Here is a 20,614-nt window from a genome sequence, read left to right as displayed (position 1 = left end):
GAAAATAATGCCATTTAAAATTTCTTTAGTGAACCCAGTCTAATGATCTGATCCCACATTACTGTTACAGTAGTCCATAGTAGAAAATACTTTCACTATGAAATACTTGATTCCATTTACTTAAAGCTTTCCTCTTCTAGGAATGGGAGCATGGCTCAAGTGATAGAGCACCTTATCAAGCACAAGGGTCTAAATTTAAACATGCCAAAACCAAAACCCCACAAAAAAAATTCCCAAGCTAATAAATTTTTAGAAAAAAAGCAATTTTGACCATTTTCTAAATTATTTATTTAGATGAATATTAATTTGGCATAAAATTTTTCATTCATTTTTGCATATTTTTACACAAAATGATTTTAGTTTATGGAAAATTATACAGTATAATCATTGTTTCAGAGTACATCCTTTCTCATGTGAAGTTAGTATATATGAATTACCTAAAATTCACATATGAGGAAATTATTAAAGAGTTCTGCTTAATGTCATCTACTAGAAAATTAATATTTTCCATCTCTCCCCCTAATTTTTACATATTTTAAACATATTTTAAGAGAAAATAAGTTATTACCAATAGAAGCTCTTAGGAATACCTTACATGTGCCTCCTTTTTATATTATTCAAATGCATGGCTGTATTGTTTCTTTAGCCAAAATAGTGTTGGTGGGTCTTTGGGTAAGTCCATGTTTTTACTAAAATCCTGTTGTCAGCCAGGTACCAGTGGCTCTCACCTGTAATCCTAGCCACTCAGGAAACTGAGATCTGTGGGCAGAAAAGTCCCCGAGACTCGACTCTTCAATTAACTACTCAAAAACCAGAAGTAGCATTGTGGCTCAAGTGGTAGAGCGCTAGCCTTGAGCACAAAGTGGCTCAGAGACAGTGCCCAGTCCCTGAGTTCAAGCCCCACAGTCAACAACAGAAATTCTGTCAGAAATTCTGAAAAGATGACATCATTGTAAGGTTTTAATCTTCCTGAAACCCTCATAACAAAAGAGCACCTAGAAGAGTGAACCTCCAAAACTGTGGGCTGTGGATATGAAACCCTGGGTTCAATTCCTCAGCTCCACATATATATAGAAAAAGCCAGAAGTGGTGCTGTGGCTCAAGTGGTAGAGCGCTAGCCTTGAGCAAAAAGAAGCCAGGGACAGTGCTCAGGCCTTGAGTTCGATCCCAGGACTGGCAAAAAAAAATTCTGTGGGCAGCATATTTTTATAAATTTCAAATGTAATTAGATAGTAATAAGTCAACAACAGCTACAAAATGCACTGGAAACGCCATAGGATGGAGAAGACTGAAAGTAGGCATTGATGCAACATGATTTCTGCCCAGCGCTGTGAATGAGAGTAGAAAAATTCTACAACACGGGGGGAATTCTACAAAATTGTGTAACATGGGTAAATGGCAGAAAAAAACTGTAACTCTTTATGACAGTCAAACACATGGTCATCTAACTAGTGATTTGCAAAGAGCTGAGCAAGATTCCCACTGTCTTTACCTACCAATATAGTGAAAATACAACCAAGGGAAGGAGTGTGGCAGGAATGACTGGGAAGAAAAATCCAGTTGACCTTGATTTTAGTGTGGCAGGGTGACAGCAATGGTTGTTACATAATAAGGAGGGGGCACCCCTATGAGGGTATGGAACAGGAATAGTCTTTTGGGCTATCCACAGGGTATTACTCTGGAGTTTTTTTGACCCAGCTAGGAAACAGGAGGAAGGAGGTGCAAAGGACTCATACTTGAAGCTCTTAGTAACACAAGACAGACACAAACCTCTCCAAAGAATGTGGCAGGCAGAGGCCTGAGCTGGGGCAGTACACTTGTGTGACAGTACTGCAGATCCTAAGACTACTCACAGGGGCAGAAACCTATGAAGCAGAGAGTCAGAAGCTCATCTGATCTTGATATTCAGTATGAGTAGACCCATGGGACCAGATCCCACACAACATAATTATAACAGCAACTTTATGAGAAAAGCAAAGGAAAGTATGGCTCTGAGAAGTAGAGAATTCAGGTATGAATATTTTTTCAGAGCCATTTCCAGAACATCACCAGAAACTAGAGGGAATTTTGTGTATTCCAAATTATAGATACAAGGAAAGCTATGAATGTTACTGGCTTGTGCATGAGTTGGTCCTATGAATGCTTCACATTAACAGATAAAAGAAATCTTTCTAGGTAGGACTCCAAACTGAGGAGAAAACAGAAGTAGGACCCAGACTGAGATGAACAGGAATAATGTGGTTAAGAAAAAAAGATAGAAATCAATTGGCAGAAAATAGGAGAGCATATGTTTGATAGTTAATAAATAACACACTTAGAAACTCTGTAATGATAGTGATCAAAAAGAAATCTCGGGCTGGGAATATGGCCTAGTGGCAAGAGTGCCTGCTTCATATACATGAAGCCCTGGGTTCAATTCCTCTGCACCACATATATAGAAAATGGGCAGGAGTGGCACTGTGGCTCAAGTGGCAGAGTGCTAGCCTTGAGCAAAAAGAAGCCAGGGACAGTGCTCAGGCCCTTAGTCCAAGGCCCAGGACTTGCAACAAAATCAAAACAAACAAAACTATAAAAAGAAATCTCTTGGCTAATCCTTGCCTCTTGAAAGTATAGAAAAACTAATTTTCATCAACAATAAAGGACTGAAATCAAATCCAACATAAAGTTACTTGAATGACAGAGTAAGAAGAAAGCACTGTAGAAAGTCATGCCCATAGAGATGAAAATTGATCCTAATATTTTTAAAATAATCTTAAGTCACACATACAATGATAAAAATATGCAAAAATAAATCAGGATTTCAGAAATGAGGTTAGAGACACGAGATTTTTTTTCTTTTTAGAGAATATAAAATGAAACTAATTCGGAAAAACATTTTAGAAATGAAGATTAACCAAGAAATACCACTGACTTATGACAACTAGAAAATTTCGAGATATTTAAAAACCAAAAGTAAATGGGGGCAATAGGAATCAAGAAAAAAAAAAGGATACAGCTGAGAAGATAATCCAATATATGTATATAAGAATTCATAAAGAAGAAAAAACCAAAGCAACACTATAATAGAATAAGAGTAAAAGTAGAAAAAAGTACAATGATTGCCTTATAGGTGCTGGCTAAAAGTATAACAAGTATATTTCCTCAAATCTGACATTGAGAAAGTAAAAGATCAAAGGGGGAAATGGATTGTTAGCTCTGGTTGTGCACAACAGAGAACAGAAAATGTTGTCCTCGAAATAACAGGTGCCTAAAAGGGTATTATATTAAGGTCTACACAAATTTTTAACTGAAAAAATATGAAAAAGGAAAAAATACAAATATATATTTGTATTTGCATGTATCAAATTTTTACATGTTCACATAAAATAAGGCAGACAGCATTGATAAACAGTGTTTATACACAGCTGTATAGTCAGCTTTAAATATCCATGGGTTCCACATCTGTAAATTCAGCCACCTGTATATCAAAAAGTATGTGAAGGGGAAATTGCAGCTATATTGAACATATATATATATATATATACATACATCTTTTCTTGTCATTGTTCATTAAACAATTTAGTATTAAGAACTATTTATATAACATCAACAGTATATTAGGTATTACAAGCAATCTAAGTATGATTTTGTTGATTTTTTTTTGGTGTTTGGGGTCCACATAGGTTCTTGTGTATGCTAGCAAGCACCCACCACTGGGCTATACCTCTACTCTAAAGATAATTTAAAGTATATAGGAAGATATGATGCATAGGCTATGTGCAAAAACTATGCCATTTTATACAAGAGACTTGATATATAAACACACCCAGGGAGAGAGCCAGGGAAGAGGGGACACTGTCCAAAGAGAAATGTATTCATTCCCTGATTATGTAATTCCTCTGTGTATCACCTCTATAATGACATTTTTTTCTATTTATGGTAAAAGTGATGTACAGAGAGGTTACAGTTTCATACGTTAGGCCTTGGGTACATTTCTTGTACTGTTTGTTACCTCCTCCCTCATTCTCCCCTCCCCCTTCCCCCCGTATGAGTTGTTCAGTTGGTTTACACCGAATGGTTTTGCAAGTATTGCTTTTGTAGTCGTTTGTCTTTTTATCCTTTGTCTCTCAATTTTTTTTTTTTTTTTTTTTTGCCAGTCCTGGGCCTTGGACTCAGGGCCTGAGCACTGTCCCTGGCTACTTCCCGCTCAAGGCTAGCACTCTGCCACTTGAGCCACAGCGCCGCTTCTGGCCGTTTTCTGTATATGTGGTGCTGGGGAATCGAACCTAGGGCCTCGTGTATCCAAGGCAGGCACTCTTGCCACTAGGCCATATCCCCAGCCCTTGTCTCTCAATTTTGATATTCCCTTTCACTTCCCTAGTTCTAATACCAGTATATACAGTTTCCAATGTACTCAGATAAGATACAGTGATAGTGCGGGTACAGCCACAAGAAGGGGATACAAAAGGATCATCAACAATAGAAGCCACGGTTTCACATGGCATGTTGAAAGTAATTACAATATAATGACAATTTTTTAATTAAAACAAAATAGACACACCAGGAAGGAAATGAGGAAAAGAAGAAAAGAGAAGAGATTGATTCAGAAAAGTTAAAAATAAGAGATAAAGATGCAGTCAAATGAAAAGAAATTAGAGGTCACAGCCTCGATGTCTGGAAGAGAGAATTCAGAGAGAATGAAAAGGACATTTTTCATAATGCTAAAGCTGCAATTCACAATGAAAACCTAACACTTGACTTTTTTGATAAGGCAGCAAATAGCCTTCATTAGCAGATGTTATGAGGTATTTCAGGAGAAATAAACAGAAATCTACTCTAAAAGGAGACTGTTGTACCCCTCTCAGGAGAAAGTTCAAGCTTGGCACAGCGGCCCAGGCCTGTCATCTTAGCTACTTGAGAAGTAGCGATCAGAGGGTAATAGTTGGATTCCAATAAAGGTATAAGTTTATGAAATACCATCACACTCATGGCTACAGTGTTACACATCTGTTACCCAAGCAAGAATAATAGGATTGTCACCCAGGCCTGTCTAGGTATAAAGTGAGACCCTACCTTAAAAAATAACGAGTGCCAAAAGAGACAGGAGGTGTGGCTTACGCTTGCAAGAATGAGGTCCTTAGTTCAATACACAGTCTGAAAAAAAAAGATCAAATGGACAAAAAAATCAGCAAGTATAATATACCTAGGTAACATAATCAGTAATACAGATCTGTGAAAAACTCTGAAAATGAGGGCTATTCTTTTTTAAAGTGTTTATGGAAACATTCAGAAAAAAAAAAATTGGCCAGGGGCTGGGGATATGGCCTAGTGGCAAGAGTGCTTGCCTTGTGTACATGAGGCCCTGGGTTCAATTCCCCAGCACCACATATACAGAAAACGGCCAGAAGTGGTGCTGTGGCTCAAGTGGCAGAGTGCTAGCCTTGAGCAAAAAAGAAGCCAGGGACAGTGCTCAGGCCCTGAGTTCAAGGCCCAGGACTGGCCAAAAAAAAAAAAAATGGCCAGATCTTGGGCTATAAAGGGAGAGGGGTAAAAGAGTGAAGGCAGAAAAGGTAAAGTGCAGGCAAAGAATTTATTGTATATACCACAGAATTATGAAATGTAAGGAAGGAATAGGTAGAAGGGGGTGAAGATGTTGAAGTGGTGATACAGATCAAGCTGCATTCTATATACATAAAGAGTCAATACATAATCTAAGATGAAGATAAGTGAGGGCAGGGGTAGGTGAGAGTGTCCAAAGGGGTGACATTGATCAAGATGCACACTGTACTCATAAACTGTTTTGCTGAATGGCAACTCCTTTGTACAACTACTTAAATGGTGTTTTTTTTAATCACAAAAAGAAAACTTCAATAAACATCATTAAGTTTCAAAGAGTAGAAATAACAGAGAAAGAACGTACTCTTATCTAAAAGCTGTAACATAAGAAATAAATTAAGAGCTTGTTATTTGGAAACTTCAAAATATGCTACTGAATAATAAGCTAAACTGCAGAACTTCTTGAAAGTAAAAAAAAAAAATTGAAATGTTTTTAGGGCTGTCTATAGCAGCAGAGTATTTACTTAGCATATTCAAGGCCCAGGGCTCAGACTCCAACCTCCCCCATACACAAAGCTTTAAGTTAGGAGAATAAAATGTATAATGTATAGTATTTAATGTGTTTCAAAAGCTCTACAATAAAACAATACCACACTCACGTACATACACACACATAAGGAGAGGATTTATTAAAGTAAAACTTAAGGGCTGGGGATATGGCCTAGTGGCAAGAGTGCCTGCCTCAGATACACGAGGCCCTGGGTTCGATTCCCCAGCACCACATATACAGAAAACGGCCAGAAGCGGCGCTGTGGCTCAAGTGGCAGAGTGCTAGCCTTGAGCAGGAAGAAGCCAGGGACAGTGCTCAGGCCCTGAGTCCAAGGCCCAGGACTGGCCAAAAAAAAAAAAAAAAAAAAAAAAAATTAAAAAAAAAAAGTAAAACTTAAGCCACAATTTCTGTCATTTGGTTTCTAGAAAGCAGATCTAGAAAACAACAGCTAGGCTTGGTAGTATATGTCTATAATCCTAGTACTCAGGATGTTGAGGCAAGAAGGTTGCAAGTTCAAAACCAGCCTGGTCTAGTAGCAACTTCAAAGTTGGGCTATAAGAAACACCAAAAACAAACAAAACAACAACAACAAAAAAAAACCAGAATGAAAATACTGTATTTGAGGAATACTGAAACTATGACTTGGGCTGGGTTGATGTGGATCTTTGAGTTTAAGGCCAATCTGGGAAACATATGTCAGGAACTTTATATCCAAAAATTATTTTTCAAAAAGTTGGGTGCCCATGTCTCATGTAGCTCCTTGCTACTCAGGAGGCTGAGATCTGAGGTTCACAGTTATAAGCCAGCCTGAATAGAAAACTCCCTGAAACTCAAATATTCAGTTAACTACCAAAAAACGAGAGGTAGAGCTGTGGCTCAAGTAGTGAAGTGGTAGCCTTAAGCAAACAAACAAACAAGCAAACAACAATAACAAAAACACCTCAGTGCTTAGGCCCAAAGTTCAAGCCCTAGGCTGGCACAAAAGAAAAAAAAATAACACAAACTGGATGAACTTGAAAGTAGAACAAAAATAACCATACCACCCACAACACATTAAAGGTTTAGAATAACTCCATGCTTTTTATGAAACTTTATTAATAAAACGATGTCGTTTTCTCAAGTGTATTCAAATATTACATGTTTATAAATAACTGCCAGATTTTACTTTTTCTTGCCAGTAAGTAAAAGTCATTAAATAAAATCAGCCCACTCACAACCAGTGTATATCTTTTATGTAAGTGTCCGGATTTTTCCAAAAGCTACTTTTATATGTAGTTTTCCCTCTGTTTAGACATAATGTTGGACTGTAAAAGTTATATAGTGATGCTCTCTTTTCAGAAAATTAATAAGTACCCCCATAGGTAACTTTCTGTGATGAACACTTTTTTAAGTTTTCTCGAAAAGAAAATCATGCAGCTTATATATATATAAAAGTCAAACTAATAGATTAAGACATAAAGTGCAAATGCTGAGTTACTTTAAAGTGTTTTTCTGCTGGCATTTGTTTGTTGTTTTGGTATGTTTCCTGCAACTTGTAATTATTTTCTGAAGAGCCCTGGCTGAAATTCTAGGTCAATATAAAACTCAACTGAGCTCTACAGAGATTCATTCAAGTATAACTATCTTCTAAGAACAAAGCTTATTTTGAAAAACAACACATACCAAACACCTAGCAGTTCACAAAAGATAATGTTTAGGGACTTCCTAACTTGTTTAAAAGATCAGTATGGAAAATTCCTATAAACAGTTCAGTTCTTACTGAACCTATATCCTTGTAACTTAAAAGACCTTGCAATATAATTGCTCTGTAAATATCAGAATTTTCTAAATATTGTGCAGTGTACACAAAGAACCCGTCAAATGGCTTATCTTGTACTTATCAGCTTGTTTATTTTATGCCTCCAAAAAGCTGTATTTTTTAACAAGAGCAGCTGCTACTTTGTAAATATTTTAATAGCTCCTGTTAAGTAGACCTGTCAGTTTAACAAACAATATTATAAAAGAATTTCGTTCTTCCATGTGATTGCACATCTTGAAATGTGTTTTACCCTGAAAATCCTTTGGAGATTTTAGACTGGAAAGGATATCTCCTTTGAAGGCACAAAGCCAACAAAAAGAAGAGAGTGATTTAAAGAATAATGTGTAAGATCACTAGAGAAATAATGCCGTTCATTTCAAAAGACAATGTGTAATGCCAATAAGTTCTTTTAACTTACTTCTCTTCTTGTGAGTTTGTTGATATGGAGCGACACAGGCTTTAAGCCAGTTATTTTAGGTATGAACCTTGATTCTTACCACTTAATAGATATTGGTTTAGGACAAGCCAATTAACTTCTCTGACCCTTTGTTTCTGTATCTGCAAATGGGGTAATGATACCTAGTGCACAAGGCTTGCAGAGTCATTATGAGAATGGAAGATAATATATGTAAATAGACTCACTCAATAAAGGTAATAATTATTAGTCTGTCTTACCTACTTAGCAACCAGGAGTCTCCAGGTTCTTCTTTAGTTTTTCTCCTTTTCATTTTTATTCATCCAGCTTATCTCTTCTTTTTGTCTATTTCATGAATTCAAAGTGATAAATGTTTTAGCACTTGTGTTAAATAAATGAAGAAACTGAAGCTCAGAGAGATGGAGTGACTTGTCCAAGATCACAGTTAAAGAGAGATCAGAACCCAGCCTCCTCAGTTTTTCAGTTTTCCTTCTGTCTATAAAATTAAATTCCATGAAGCAGTTCTATCTGGGTTGAAAGATCATGGTAGAAGAGAGAAAATGTGGAACAAACATAAAATAGAAAAATATTTTTTAAGTCAGGAGAGCATTCCCTTTTCTAGAGCATGTGCAATAAATTTTTTCCAAAGGGTTAGTGTTTAAGCTTTACATGTCATATACTGTATGCTTTCATGACCCAAACTATTTGTGTATTATAGAAGGCTAATTTTATACTACGAACAAGTATGGCTATGTTCCAGAAAAATTTTATTTGGACACTGAAATTTTGATTTCATATAATTTCCACTTCTAAGACAATATTGTTTCTTTTCAACCATCTGGAAATGCAAAAAGTACACTTAGGACATGAGCCACACAAAACCAGATGGCCCAGGAGATGGCTGTATTTGGCCTTGTTCTACAGCCAACATGAAGGCCTTAGAAGTATAGGCCTGATGCTAAATAGACAAGATACTCAGCTTAAGTATTATGGAAATAATAAGATCTGATGGGGGACTAGGATAGAGAGGGAAATACCCACTCTAGTTCAGCAGACTGTTTGGAAATAGAGGAGAAATGCTTCCAAGTCTTTCAGGTTAAAAAAAAAATAGGCTAAGGTTCTAGATTCCTATGTGAAATTTACCAATATTTGAGTGTTGGTAAGTAATTCAAGTACATTTTTAAATACTGTAGGCCAGAAATCTGTAAACTGAATTTAGAACATGGACTCTCAGTTTAGAATATTGGTTCTGGAAAAAGAAAACAAAGCAAAGTTATAGATAATTCATAGTTTCTATCAAATTTCACTAATGAATAAACTACCACACAGAAGATCAATAGTGGACTATAGGACACGTACCACAGATCAAAATGACAAAGACAAAATATCGAAGAGTTTAAAAATATACATTCTTATAGGTGTAGGCAGAACATTCTCTAGGAATGACCATAGGAAGGTGGTACTGGGAATGCAAACTAGGGCCTCAGGCATACTAGGCAAGTTATCTGGCACCGAGTACATCCACAACCCTAAGATCTCCTAACAAATTCAAAAGGATTGAATCATGTATCTTTTCTGATCACAATGGAGTAATCTAGAAAGCAGTAACAAAAGGAAAACAGTACATGAAAATTAAGCAGCATCTAACTAATGAATCAAAAAAGAAAGCACAAGAGAAATTAGAAAATGTCTTGTTTCAATGAAAGTGAAACCACATACTTAGATTGATGAGATACACTCAAAGCAATGCAAAGAGAAAGGTTGTAGGCCATATGTACTAACAGGAAATCAACAGGGGAGTTAAGATGGTGGATTAGAACTTCCTGCATTTGGTTACCTGAATGAGAAGAGTCAGCTTTAAAAAAAAAAAAGAGAGAGAGAGAGAGAGGCAAAGTATTAAGAGTTGTGAAGAAGTGGTTAAATACCTGAAAAGCACAGGAAAAAAAATAGGCAGAGAAAATTAGAAAACAGTCTGAAGCTCTATCTACCCTGTCCATGGGGAGGGGAAGCCAAAAATATAATTACAAGGTAAGCCAGAAGGTCCTGGCAATTCTAGCAGCAGGATTAGCCTCACCTCCACAAACCTTAGATCCAGTACAGGGATTTGTCAGACAGTGGCTGTGCTTGTGTAGAAGGCTAGCTTTGGTGAAAAAAAAAATGACATTCTGTTGTTCCTCTTATCTCTCATTGCTAAAACAGGTCATTATCTTGAAAGAGGCCTCTGTGTTTGAGAATGAGCTGTACTAGGGGATTGGTAACAAGGCACAGTCATGGCTCAGGTCATTTTGTTATACCACAGTGTCTAGATGGAAGATGGTCATGGAAAGGGAGACCTGAAGAAGAGTTCAAGCAGTGGAAAGCTCAGGCAGTGAATGACCTAGTGTTTGGAAGGCCTGCCTCCCTTGTGAGGAGCAAGTTCCATCAAGGTTCTAAGTCTAATGTCTACCTAGTGTATGGATCCTCACTCTAGATCCTGACTCTTGGCCACATGCATTGGCTGCCAGCTGGATTCAAATCTCTGAGCCAAGACCCTGAGTCGTGTGATTTCCATAGTCTATTCACTCCCAAAGGAAGTGAACTACTGGATGGGTTCTGAAAGCACTGAACCCATCTCTAGGAACTACTCCCTACAGTGTGTTTGTTGTTCTGAGGGACAGAGAACCCTGAGTTTAGGTTCTCCAGCTCATTCTATTTCCATGCCCCCTTCCACAGGACACTGGACTGCTGGGCATAGTCAAAAACACTAAAACCTGCCTGAACTGAATTGTGCATGTGTTAGCTGCCAGGTGGGATTGAGAGCTCCAAGCCCAGACCTTTCACATGAAATGGTTTCTACAGCCCCCTACCCCCCACAGGGAGATGAATTACAGGACAGGGCCTGAAAGCACTAAGAACCACTTCCAGGAACTGTAATGTGTTTTCTGCCAAGTGAGACAGAGAGCCCTGTGTCTTAGCCAGCTGTGTCTCCAAGTGCACAATGAAGACAAGCTTCTATAGTGAAAACATGCCAGAAACAGACAACCAGCCCTTCTACAACACACTCCAGTTCGTTTTCCTTGATGTGAACAGTGCTTTGGATCAAGTATGCTACCCTGAATACATCAATAAATACTTAACTATTGTGCCATCCCCCAAGTCCAGTGGTGAGAAATAGTATGTCAGCCTTATACTATAGAGTCCTGCCTGAAATTGAGAATACTTCAAATGAAAGACTACAAGTGGCTAAAACTAACAACCAACAATTTGGCCTCAGTTACACAAATCCAAATTGCAGAAACAAAAGCAACAAAGAAAACAAGATTAGACTAGTCTGTAAAAACAACTCTAATGATACCTAACAGTAACAAACACTAACAATATTGAAGTAGATGAAATCACAAGGAATTCAAAAAAGTGTAAGAATGATCAACAAATTTTAAATGACCTTGGATATATAACTAAATAAAGATAAACACAAAAGTCTATAAATGAAAGAAAGACAGTGCAGGACATGATACAGGAGTTCATAAAAGCATAGAAATCTAAAGAAAAAGAACAAATTGAGATTCTGCACATAAAAAGCTCAGCAAGGAACCAGTGCCTAATACCTAAAATCCTACTTAGTAAGGAGGCTGAGATCTTAAGAATTGAGGTTTGAAGCCAACACAGGCAGAAAAGTCCTGAGATTCTATCTCCAAACTAACCAGCAAAAAGATGGGCTGGAGCTATGGATCAAGTGAGCGGAACATCAACCAATCAAGCAAAGCAATTGGTCTTGTTGTTTAAACCCCATTACCGGCACAAAAATAAATAAAAATGCTCAACAACAAAAACTCGGTTGAATGTGTCCCCAGTAGACTGGATCAAATTTAAGACAGAAAATCTGTATTTCAGACAAGGTGGATATATCAGACCATTCAGATAAGAAAAAATAATAATAATAATACTGAAATACAGGAGACCTCTGAGACACCGTTAAGTCTAAACCTAAGCTGGGCATTGGTTGCTCATGTATGTAATCCTAGCTACTCAGGAGACTGAGATCTGAGGATTATGGTTCAAAGCCACCCAGGCAGAAAAGTCCCTGTGAGACTCTTACCTCCAATTAATCACTCAAAAACCAGAAATGGCACTGTGATTCAAGTGGTAGAGCACCAACCTCGAGCACAAGGAGGCTCAGGGGCAGTACTCAGGCCCTGAGTTAAAGCCCCACAACCATCCAGAAAAAAAAGTCTAAACCTAAAAATCAAAGGCATAGAAGAAAAGGTGCAAGCTAAAAGCAGAAAAAAAATGTTCAAAAAATTACCAGAAAATTTTTAAGAGAAATAGTCATCCAACTGCAGAAGGCTTTTAGAACATAAAATAGACAAGGCCAGAAAGGAAAGATAAATGCAACTATAAAAATATAGGAAGCAGGAGCTGGGAATGTGACTTAGCGGTAGAGCGCTTGCATAGATTGCATGAAACCCTGGGTTCAATTCCTCAACACAACATAAACAGAAAAAGCCGGAAGTGGCTTTGTGACTCAAAAGGTATAAAGTGCTAGCCTTGAGCAAAAAGAAGCCAAGGACAATGCTTAAGCCCTCAGTCCTAGCCCCAGGACTGCCCCCCCCCCAAATATATATATGTACATACACACATACATACACCTATATGTATATACATGAAGGAATATATTTTACTATATGAGCAAATAAATAAATGAAGAACAGGAAAGAATGAAACACTATAAAAACAATCAAATACCAGGGAATACTGCATACTTTTCAATAATCTGAGTGTTTGTGGTCTCAATTCTTCAAACAACACAGACTCATGGATTGTATTAAAAAACAAGACCCAACTGTTCATTGCCTATAAGAAATGGAACTCACTGGCAAAAACAAACATGGGTTAAAATGAAAGGATGAAAACGATTTTCTGTGCAAATGGAGCCCAAAAGGTCATATACTCACATCCGAAAAAACAGACTGCCAGGCAAAATTAGTCAGAAGGGACCAAGAAAGTTAATTCATAATGTTAAAGAGAGTAATCATCATCATGTTGATATATCGACTGTAAATATATATGCATGGAATGCCAAAGCACTCAGTTCCAGAGAATTCATACTACTGGAAAGAAAAGCACAGGTAAACCCCCAACATAGTAATAGTTGGTTATGTTAGTACTTCCACTCAACAATAGATCAGTCATCTAAATCCATTTCTCCTCCCCACCCACCCCCAAATCAACAAGGAACATAACAACTAAACAACACTAGATCAAATGGATTTAATAGACATCTATCTACAGGATATTCCAAACAGCCTCAGCATAAACAGTCTTCTCAGAAGCCTATGGAAAGGTCTGCAACAGACCATATTTCAAGACATTATTCAAGTCTTAGCAAGGAAATGTAAAGAGCTTCCTGAATTTTATCAGCTCATAACAGAATAAAATATATATCAAGAGCAAGAGAGACTATAGAAAATAATAGGATTTCCCATAATCTGTCTATCCCACTTCTGAGTTTATATTCAAAAGAACTTAGAACGGAGGCTCTAGTAGGTATTTGTACAGTCATGTCCATAGTTCATGATGCCCAGGTGGAAAAAGCAACCCAAATGTCCATATGTAAGTAAATGGATAAACCAAACGTAGTTTATGCATAAAACGTAATATTTTTCAGCCTCAAATTCTAAATCCTCTCACATACTATGATATGGATAAAAATGGTGGAAGACATATTTAGTGAAATTAGCCAGTCACAAAACAAAGATACTTTTTATGCAAATTGTCTAAATTTGTCAAGTTCATAGAAACAGAGGATAAAATGGTGGTTATTGGGGCAACACAGAGAATGCTAGCATTGCTCTCCAGCCCTCACATATTCTGTCATGTCAAATATTAATATTTTCTTCTAGCTTGTTATGTCATGTCTCCTATGATAAGTTGTATGTTCACAGTTAGAAAAAGGAGGAATAATGAATTGTTAATAGATGCAGTTTCAGTTTTGCAAGATGAAAAAGTTCTACATATGCTGCACAATGAATATATTTAACAGTGGTAAATTGTACATTTGAAATTAGAGATGGCAAAAATTAAGTTCTGTGTGTTTCTTGCTACAGTTACTAAGCTGACAGATATTGTGGTCCACAGAATTCTTGAATTTTTAAGAAGGCTTATGTTTCTCACAATATATACATAGTTTTACAACCTCACTATTTCAGACAACTTTTTAAAGCATTGACCTGTCAATTTGGCTGTCGCTACACCTTTATACATCTGCATGTTATGGGAATATACCCTTCTATATATACTTGAAAATGCTAGTTGAAAACAGTGATAGTGATTCACCTAAACTGTGCAAAGCCCTGGTTTTATCCCCAACACCATTAATTAACTAATTAATTAACAGTGGTTGAAAAATACAGAGCAAGACCATTTCCTCCCCAAAGTATGTATAATACAAAAGTACAATTGACTTCTACATTATTCCAACAATAAATTACATATCAACATTAAAAGGTTTGGTTAATAAAGTGCTTAAAAAAGCACTATGAATAGGCAGAAGCATAAATGAACTTTTAAAAATCACAATCTGAAATGACAATGCTATCAAATTCCCTTGCTGAAGTAAGTATAAAAATGACAAAAGTCATGAGGGACTGGGAGTTTGGTGATTTTCATTGTGGGCTACATAGCACGTTGATGAGATAAATGAAGCGTTCCATTGGGATCTGTGAAGTTTTTCTGTAATCTTAACGTATGTAGGAGTTAGCCGAAATTGTTTTTGATCCGTGTCTTAATCATTTTTTTACAGAACTCTTGGGGCCTTTGGACAGAGGCGATACGCTAGGTGATGCTTTTATTGGACTGTCCTTATTACCTCAAGGGGAAGAATCATTTCCAGATTATCTTCCTGCCTTTGAATCTGTCCACAGACATGTTATTCAGCAAAAAATACTGAATAGTTCTTCTAACAGGTAAGTTATGATGAATTGAAAAATTATTCCATAAAATGAAGTATTTAGTATTCAATACTTTAATTATTCCCTGCTCAACTAAAAACTAATAGCTAAGCAAGAATATCTGAAAATGCCAAGGAAAAAATGTATTTTTCTCCTGGTTAAGATGTTGCAGTAGTTAGGTAATGCTAGAGCAGGCTTACACAAGCAGAACTGAAAATAAAAAGTGTACTGTTAAAATGAATTCTCCAAAATGAATTACTTTAATATTGTTATATCCGATTTATATTTTCCTGTGGAATTCTAGGACAGTTAGACTACCTTAAATTTATATTAATTTTTATAATATGTAGTTTAAAGAATTTATATGATCATACATACATCTTTAATGCATGTTTCCTACTAGTTTTTGAAATCTGATAAATGAAAATTTAAAGATCCATCTTGCCACATGGGGGTATGAAACATGAATGTAAAATTAATACACTAATGTTATGTACAATGATAAGTATAGCACTATTTTCAGCAGTAGTATTATTTGTTAAGGTGACTATAGTATTAACTAAGATGATAATAATGTTTTAATAGTGTAATGTACAAGATAACAAGTGTCCTAGGCTTTGTGAGCCACATGAACTTTTTGGTGACTACTCAGTCCTGCCAATTTAGTATGAAAGGAGGCATGGACAACAATGTATAAGTGAGTGCGAATAGCTGTGTTACAAAAAAACTTATGAAAACAGTGGTTCAAACTTGATGCCTAGATTATATTTTATAGGTGATCCTAATCATATGTACTAATTGTGGAAAGACTGAATTCCTGTGTATCTATTATTATCCTACAATGTTCTTGAGAAAAATGGTTCAAATCACATAAATTAACAGTAGAGGATCAGCATTTCCAAGTATGAGTGCTTATTTAGATCCGCTCTCCAGGAAACTATTATGAAACTGTACAAGCTCCATCCTCTCTGGGCGCTGGACAGCAAAGGCAAGCAACAAACAGAGAAGCAGTTATTGGTTAGAAAAATCACTTACCATCTAGAAATAAACTAGGAGTCTATGATAATCCTGCTGGAGTCAGTTCTCATTTTCCTCCCCAGGTTTAATCTAGTTCTTCTACCAGTTAAGACTGGTTGTGAAAGCCAAACGCTGACTGAATTTGGAGGCAAGTGTAGAAAAAGCCATGCCCAGCAGTACTGTCAGTAAAATTAACAAACTCATTGTCAATGAAATTAGTGACAATATTAATAGGAAATGACCAGGGAGTGCAACTATTCTGATCTCCTGATTGAGCAACTGGCTGGATGACAAGCTAGTCAAACATTTAATAGACAGAAAGAAGACAGCCCGAGGGGCTAATTAAGCTCTCCACAATTTCCTGATGAAGTTATATGACCTCACATTTTTTTTTGGCCAGGTTCAAGGGGTGTGTGTGTGTGTTCCTAGATGGACTCAGGTTTTCAATTTGGTGGGGGTTTTCCATTCTATTTATAATAATTTTGAATTTGGGACATTTTCTTTCCTTCAAGTCATGCTCAGAGCATAGTTGCCAAGCAGGTCATTTCTTTTTCATCATCTTCTTTTTTTGGTAGCACTAGAGATTGAATTTGGGGCCTCATGCTTGCTGGTCAAGTACTGTACCATTTGAACCATACCCCAGCCCCTCATTTCTCCCTTTAGTTATGTTCTCTATTATTTATAGGAATATTGGGAGTTAGAAACATAGGCAACCAATATTATCCTTAGCTATTTTTTCATTTTACTTCATTAAAAACAATTTTACTGACATATATCTTGCAAACAGTAAAATTCATCCATATAATGTTACTTAATAAGCTTAGACAGTTATATGAAGATCACCATAGTTCAGTCTTGTAACATTTCCACAATCAATTATTCCCATGTTCCCAATTTTACTCTCTACTCAACCTAAGACAACCACTTTTCTACTTGCTGTTTCTAGAAAAAATTTTATATACATTTCCATTTGGGGGCTATTATGGATAATGCTGCTACCATAAGCATTCATGTCTGAGTCTTTGGGGGAAGCATTTTCACAAAATAAAGGGCAGGGAAATGCCCAGCAGATCACAGAATGATTGAAACACAATTGGTAATAACATTAGATTGAGGTCTTCTCACATTAGCTGAATTGTATACCTCTATAGGAATTTATAATTTTTTTAATTTGGCAGCACTAAGGCTGAGCTACTCCTCCAGCTCTGTTTTCCACTGGTTATTTTCATGATGGGAATGCCCCTGAGCCACCATCTGCATGCTTCATACTTCCCACCACAGCTAGAATCACTCCACCGGTCTGCTTCCCTGAATGGAAATGGAGTCTTGTGAACTTTTTCTGCCCAGGATCTGCAATTCTCCAGTTCTCAACTTCCCAAGTTGACAGGCACACACCTCTGTGCTCAGCTATGGGTCTAAAAGGAATCTCATGAACTTTTCTGTCCTGGCTGGCCTTGAACTACAATCCTCCTATTCCCAGCCTCAGAGTAGCTAGATTAGCAATGATATCCACTAGTACCTATGTTGTATTTTGGACCATAGTTGGCCACAACTGAATGTAATAAATCCACAATAAGGTAGGCTTATAATACTTAACTGTTAGTGTAGCACAAAAACAGCCCAGATTTGAATGAGCATGGATATATTCAATAAAATTTCATTTACAGAAACAGGCAGCAAACCACTTTGCCATGGAGGAATTTTTTTTTTTTTGCCAGGCCTGGGCCTTGAACTCGGGGCCTGAGCACTGTCCCTGGCTTCCTTTTGCTCAAGGCTAGCACTCTGCCACTTGAGCCACAGCGCCACTTCTGGCCGTTTTCTATATATATGGTGCTGGGGAATCGAACCCAGGGTTTCATGTATACGAGGCAAGCTCTCTTGTCACTAGGCCATATTCCCAGCCCTCATGGAGGAATTTTTAATCATGACACTACTTTTTAGATTTCTTTGTAAGTTAAATAATGTCCTAGGTAAACATCTATTACCACAAATGACTATTACTAGACTTAGAAATCTGCAGCATGCAGATTTTGTACAAAATTACCTGTGCAATAAAGCATCTAACTCAGATGATTCTATAGAATTCTACCAAACCTTCAAAGATCAGATATTTCTAATGTTCTGGAAAATATTCCAAAATATCAAAAATAAGGAAGGACTTCTCACAGTACAGAAACATGACATACCAATGTCATTCATAAATACCAATGAAAATGTCAGAAAATAAGTTTGTCAAATTTTTCCTTTGTCAGCAGGGATCGTTATTAGCGTTTGCATGCAAGTGTATTTGCATACAAGTATATTTCCATCATGTAAATTGTATTCTTCATCCTTACATTGTTAAAAATGTTTTATTGTAGATTACAGTCTTGGCCTTAGGTCATACTAAAACACTCTTCCTGCTAGTTTTAGAAACTTTTTGCTAAAGAATGTCAAGACCATCCTGCGCCAAGGAGCCCAAGTGTTTCTCCTACTCCTTCCTTTAGTGTTTTCAGGGTGTCTGTTTTGATTTCGAGGTCTTTAATCCATTTGGAATTGATTTTGGTGCAGGGTGATATATAAGGATCCAGTTTTAGTTTGTTGCATGTGTTGAGCCAGTTTTGCCAGCACCATTTGTTAAAGAGGCTATTTTTCTTCCAAACTATTGTTTTAGCTCCTTTATCAAAGATTAAGTAGGCGTAGTTCTGTGGGTTCATTTCTGGGTCTTCAATTCTGTTCCATTGGTCTTCAGGCCTGTTCCGGTGCCAATACCAAACTGTTTTTATTACTATAGCTTTATAATACAGCTTGAAGTTGGGTATTGTATTTCCTCCAGCACTGTTCTTTCTGCTTAGGATTGTTTTTGCTATTCTGGGTCTTTTATTGTTCCATATGAATTTCTGGATTGCTTCCTCTATTTCATTAAAAAATGGTGTTGGAATATTAATGGGTATTGCATTGAATTTGTAGATAGCCTTTGGCAATATTGCCATTTTGATTATATTAATCCTCCCAATCCAGGAGCATGGGAGGTTTTTCCATTTTCTTAGTTCTGACGTAATTTCATTTTTCAAGCTTTTAAAGTTCTCATCGAAGAGGTCTTTCACTTCTTTGGTTAAGGTTATTCCTAGGTATTTTATGTTTTTGTGGGCTATTGCAAAAGGAGTTGCTTTCCTGATTTCAGCCTCCATCTTGGGGTCGTTAGCATAGAGAAAGGTCGTTGATTTTTCAGGGTTTATTTTATATCCTGCAACTTTGCCAAAGTTTTGGATCAGCTCTAGTAGCTTGGGGGTAGAGTCTATGGGATTCTTTAGGTATAGGATCATGTCATCTGCAAAAAGAGAAAGTTTAACTTCATCTTTTCCTATTTGGATCCCCATTATATTTTCTTCTTGCCTAATTGCTCTGGCTAGGAATTCTAGTACTATGTTGAAGAACAGGGGAGAGAGTGGACATCCCTGCCTTGATCCTGATTTTAAAGGGAATGGCTTTAGTTTTTCACCATTTAGAGTTATGCTTGCTGTTGGTTTGTCATAAACTGCCTTGATCATATTCAGGAATGTTTCCTGGAATCCCAGTTTTTCCAGGGCTTTTAGCATAAATGGGTGCTGGATTTTATCGAATGCTTTTTCCGCATCCAGAGATAAAACCATGTGGTTCTTTACCGGTTGATGTGGTAGATTACATTAATTGACTTGCGTATATTAAACCAACTTTGCATCCCTGGGATACTTCCTTAACAATGACCCAGAAAGGCTACAATCAAAGAAAGGTTGGACAAATGGGACTGCATCAAACTGCAGAGCTTCTGCATGACAAAGGACATAGCTCGCAAGATAAACAGAAAGCCCACAGACTGGGAGAAGATCTTTACCAGCCATTCAACGGACAAAGGCCTCATCTCTAAAATATATGCAGAACTAAAAAAATTACCTTCTTCCAAAACAAAACCGCAAAGAACCAATAGCCCCCTCATCAAGTGGGCTAAAGACTTACAAAGAGACTTCTCTGATGAGGAAATGAGAATGGCCAAGAGACATATGAAAAAGTGCTCTACATCACTGGCCATAAAAGAAATGCAAATCAAAACAACATTGAGATTCCATCTCACCCCAGTAAGAATGTCATATATCAAGAAAACTAACAATAACAATTGTTGGAGGGGATGTGGCCAAAAGGGAACCCTACCTCATTGTTGGTGGGAATGTAAACTGGTTCAGCCACTCTGGCAAGCAGTATGGAGATTCCTCAGAAGGCTAAATATAGAACTCCCCTATGACCTAGCAGCCCCACTGTTGGGTATCTATCCAAAAGAACACAAACAAAATCACAGTAATGCCACCAGCACAACAATGTTCATCGCAGCACAATTTGTCATAGCGAGAATCTGG

The 20,614-nt window shown here is 37.1% G+C and overlaps 1 protein-coding gene across 2 annotated transcripts in view; it reads left to right on the top strand.

Moving 5' to 3' along the window:
- The window catches only part of LOC125356248 (WD repeat containing planar cell polarity effector), a 184,790-nt gene that overhangs the window by 134,902 nt on the left and 29,274 nt on the right, over nucleotides 1-20,614 (top strand). For both annotated transcript variants that reach the window (XM_048352604.1, XM_048352603.1), the window contains exon 14: nucleotides 15,080-15,242. In XM_048352604.1, coding sequence (XP_048208561.1) covers nucleotides 15,080-15,242 — 163 coding nt within the window. The remainder of the gene's footprint in view (nucleotides 1-15,079; nucleotides 15,243-20,614) is intronic.

The sequence above is a fragment of the Perognathus longimembris genome, chromosome 8 (assembly GCF_023159225.1).
Source record: "Perognathus longimembris pacificus isolate PPM17 chromosome 8, ASM2315922v1, whole genome shotgun sequence".
Lineage (NCBI taxonomy): Eukaryota > Metazoa > Chordata > Mammalia > Rodentia > Heteromyidae > Perognathus > Perognathus longimembris.
Note: the sequence above shows the minus strand (reverse complement) of the source record. Positions and strands in the feature narration are given on the sequence as shown.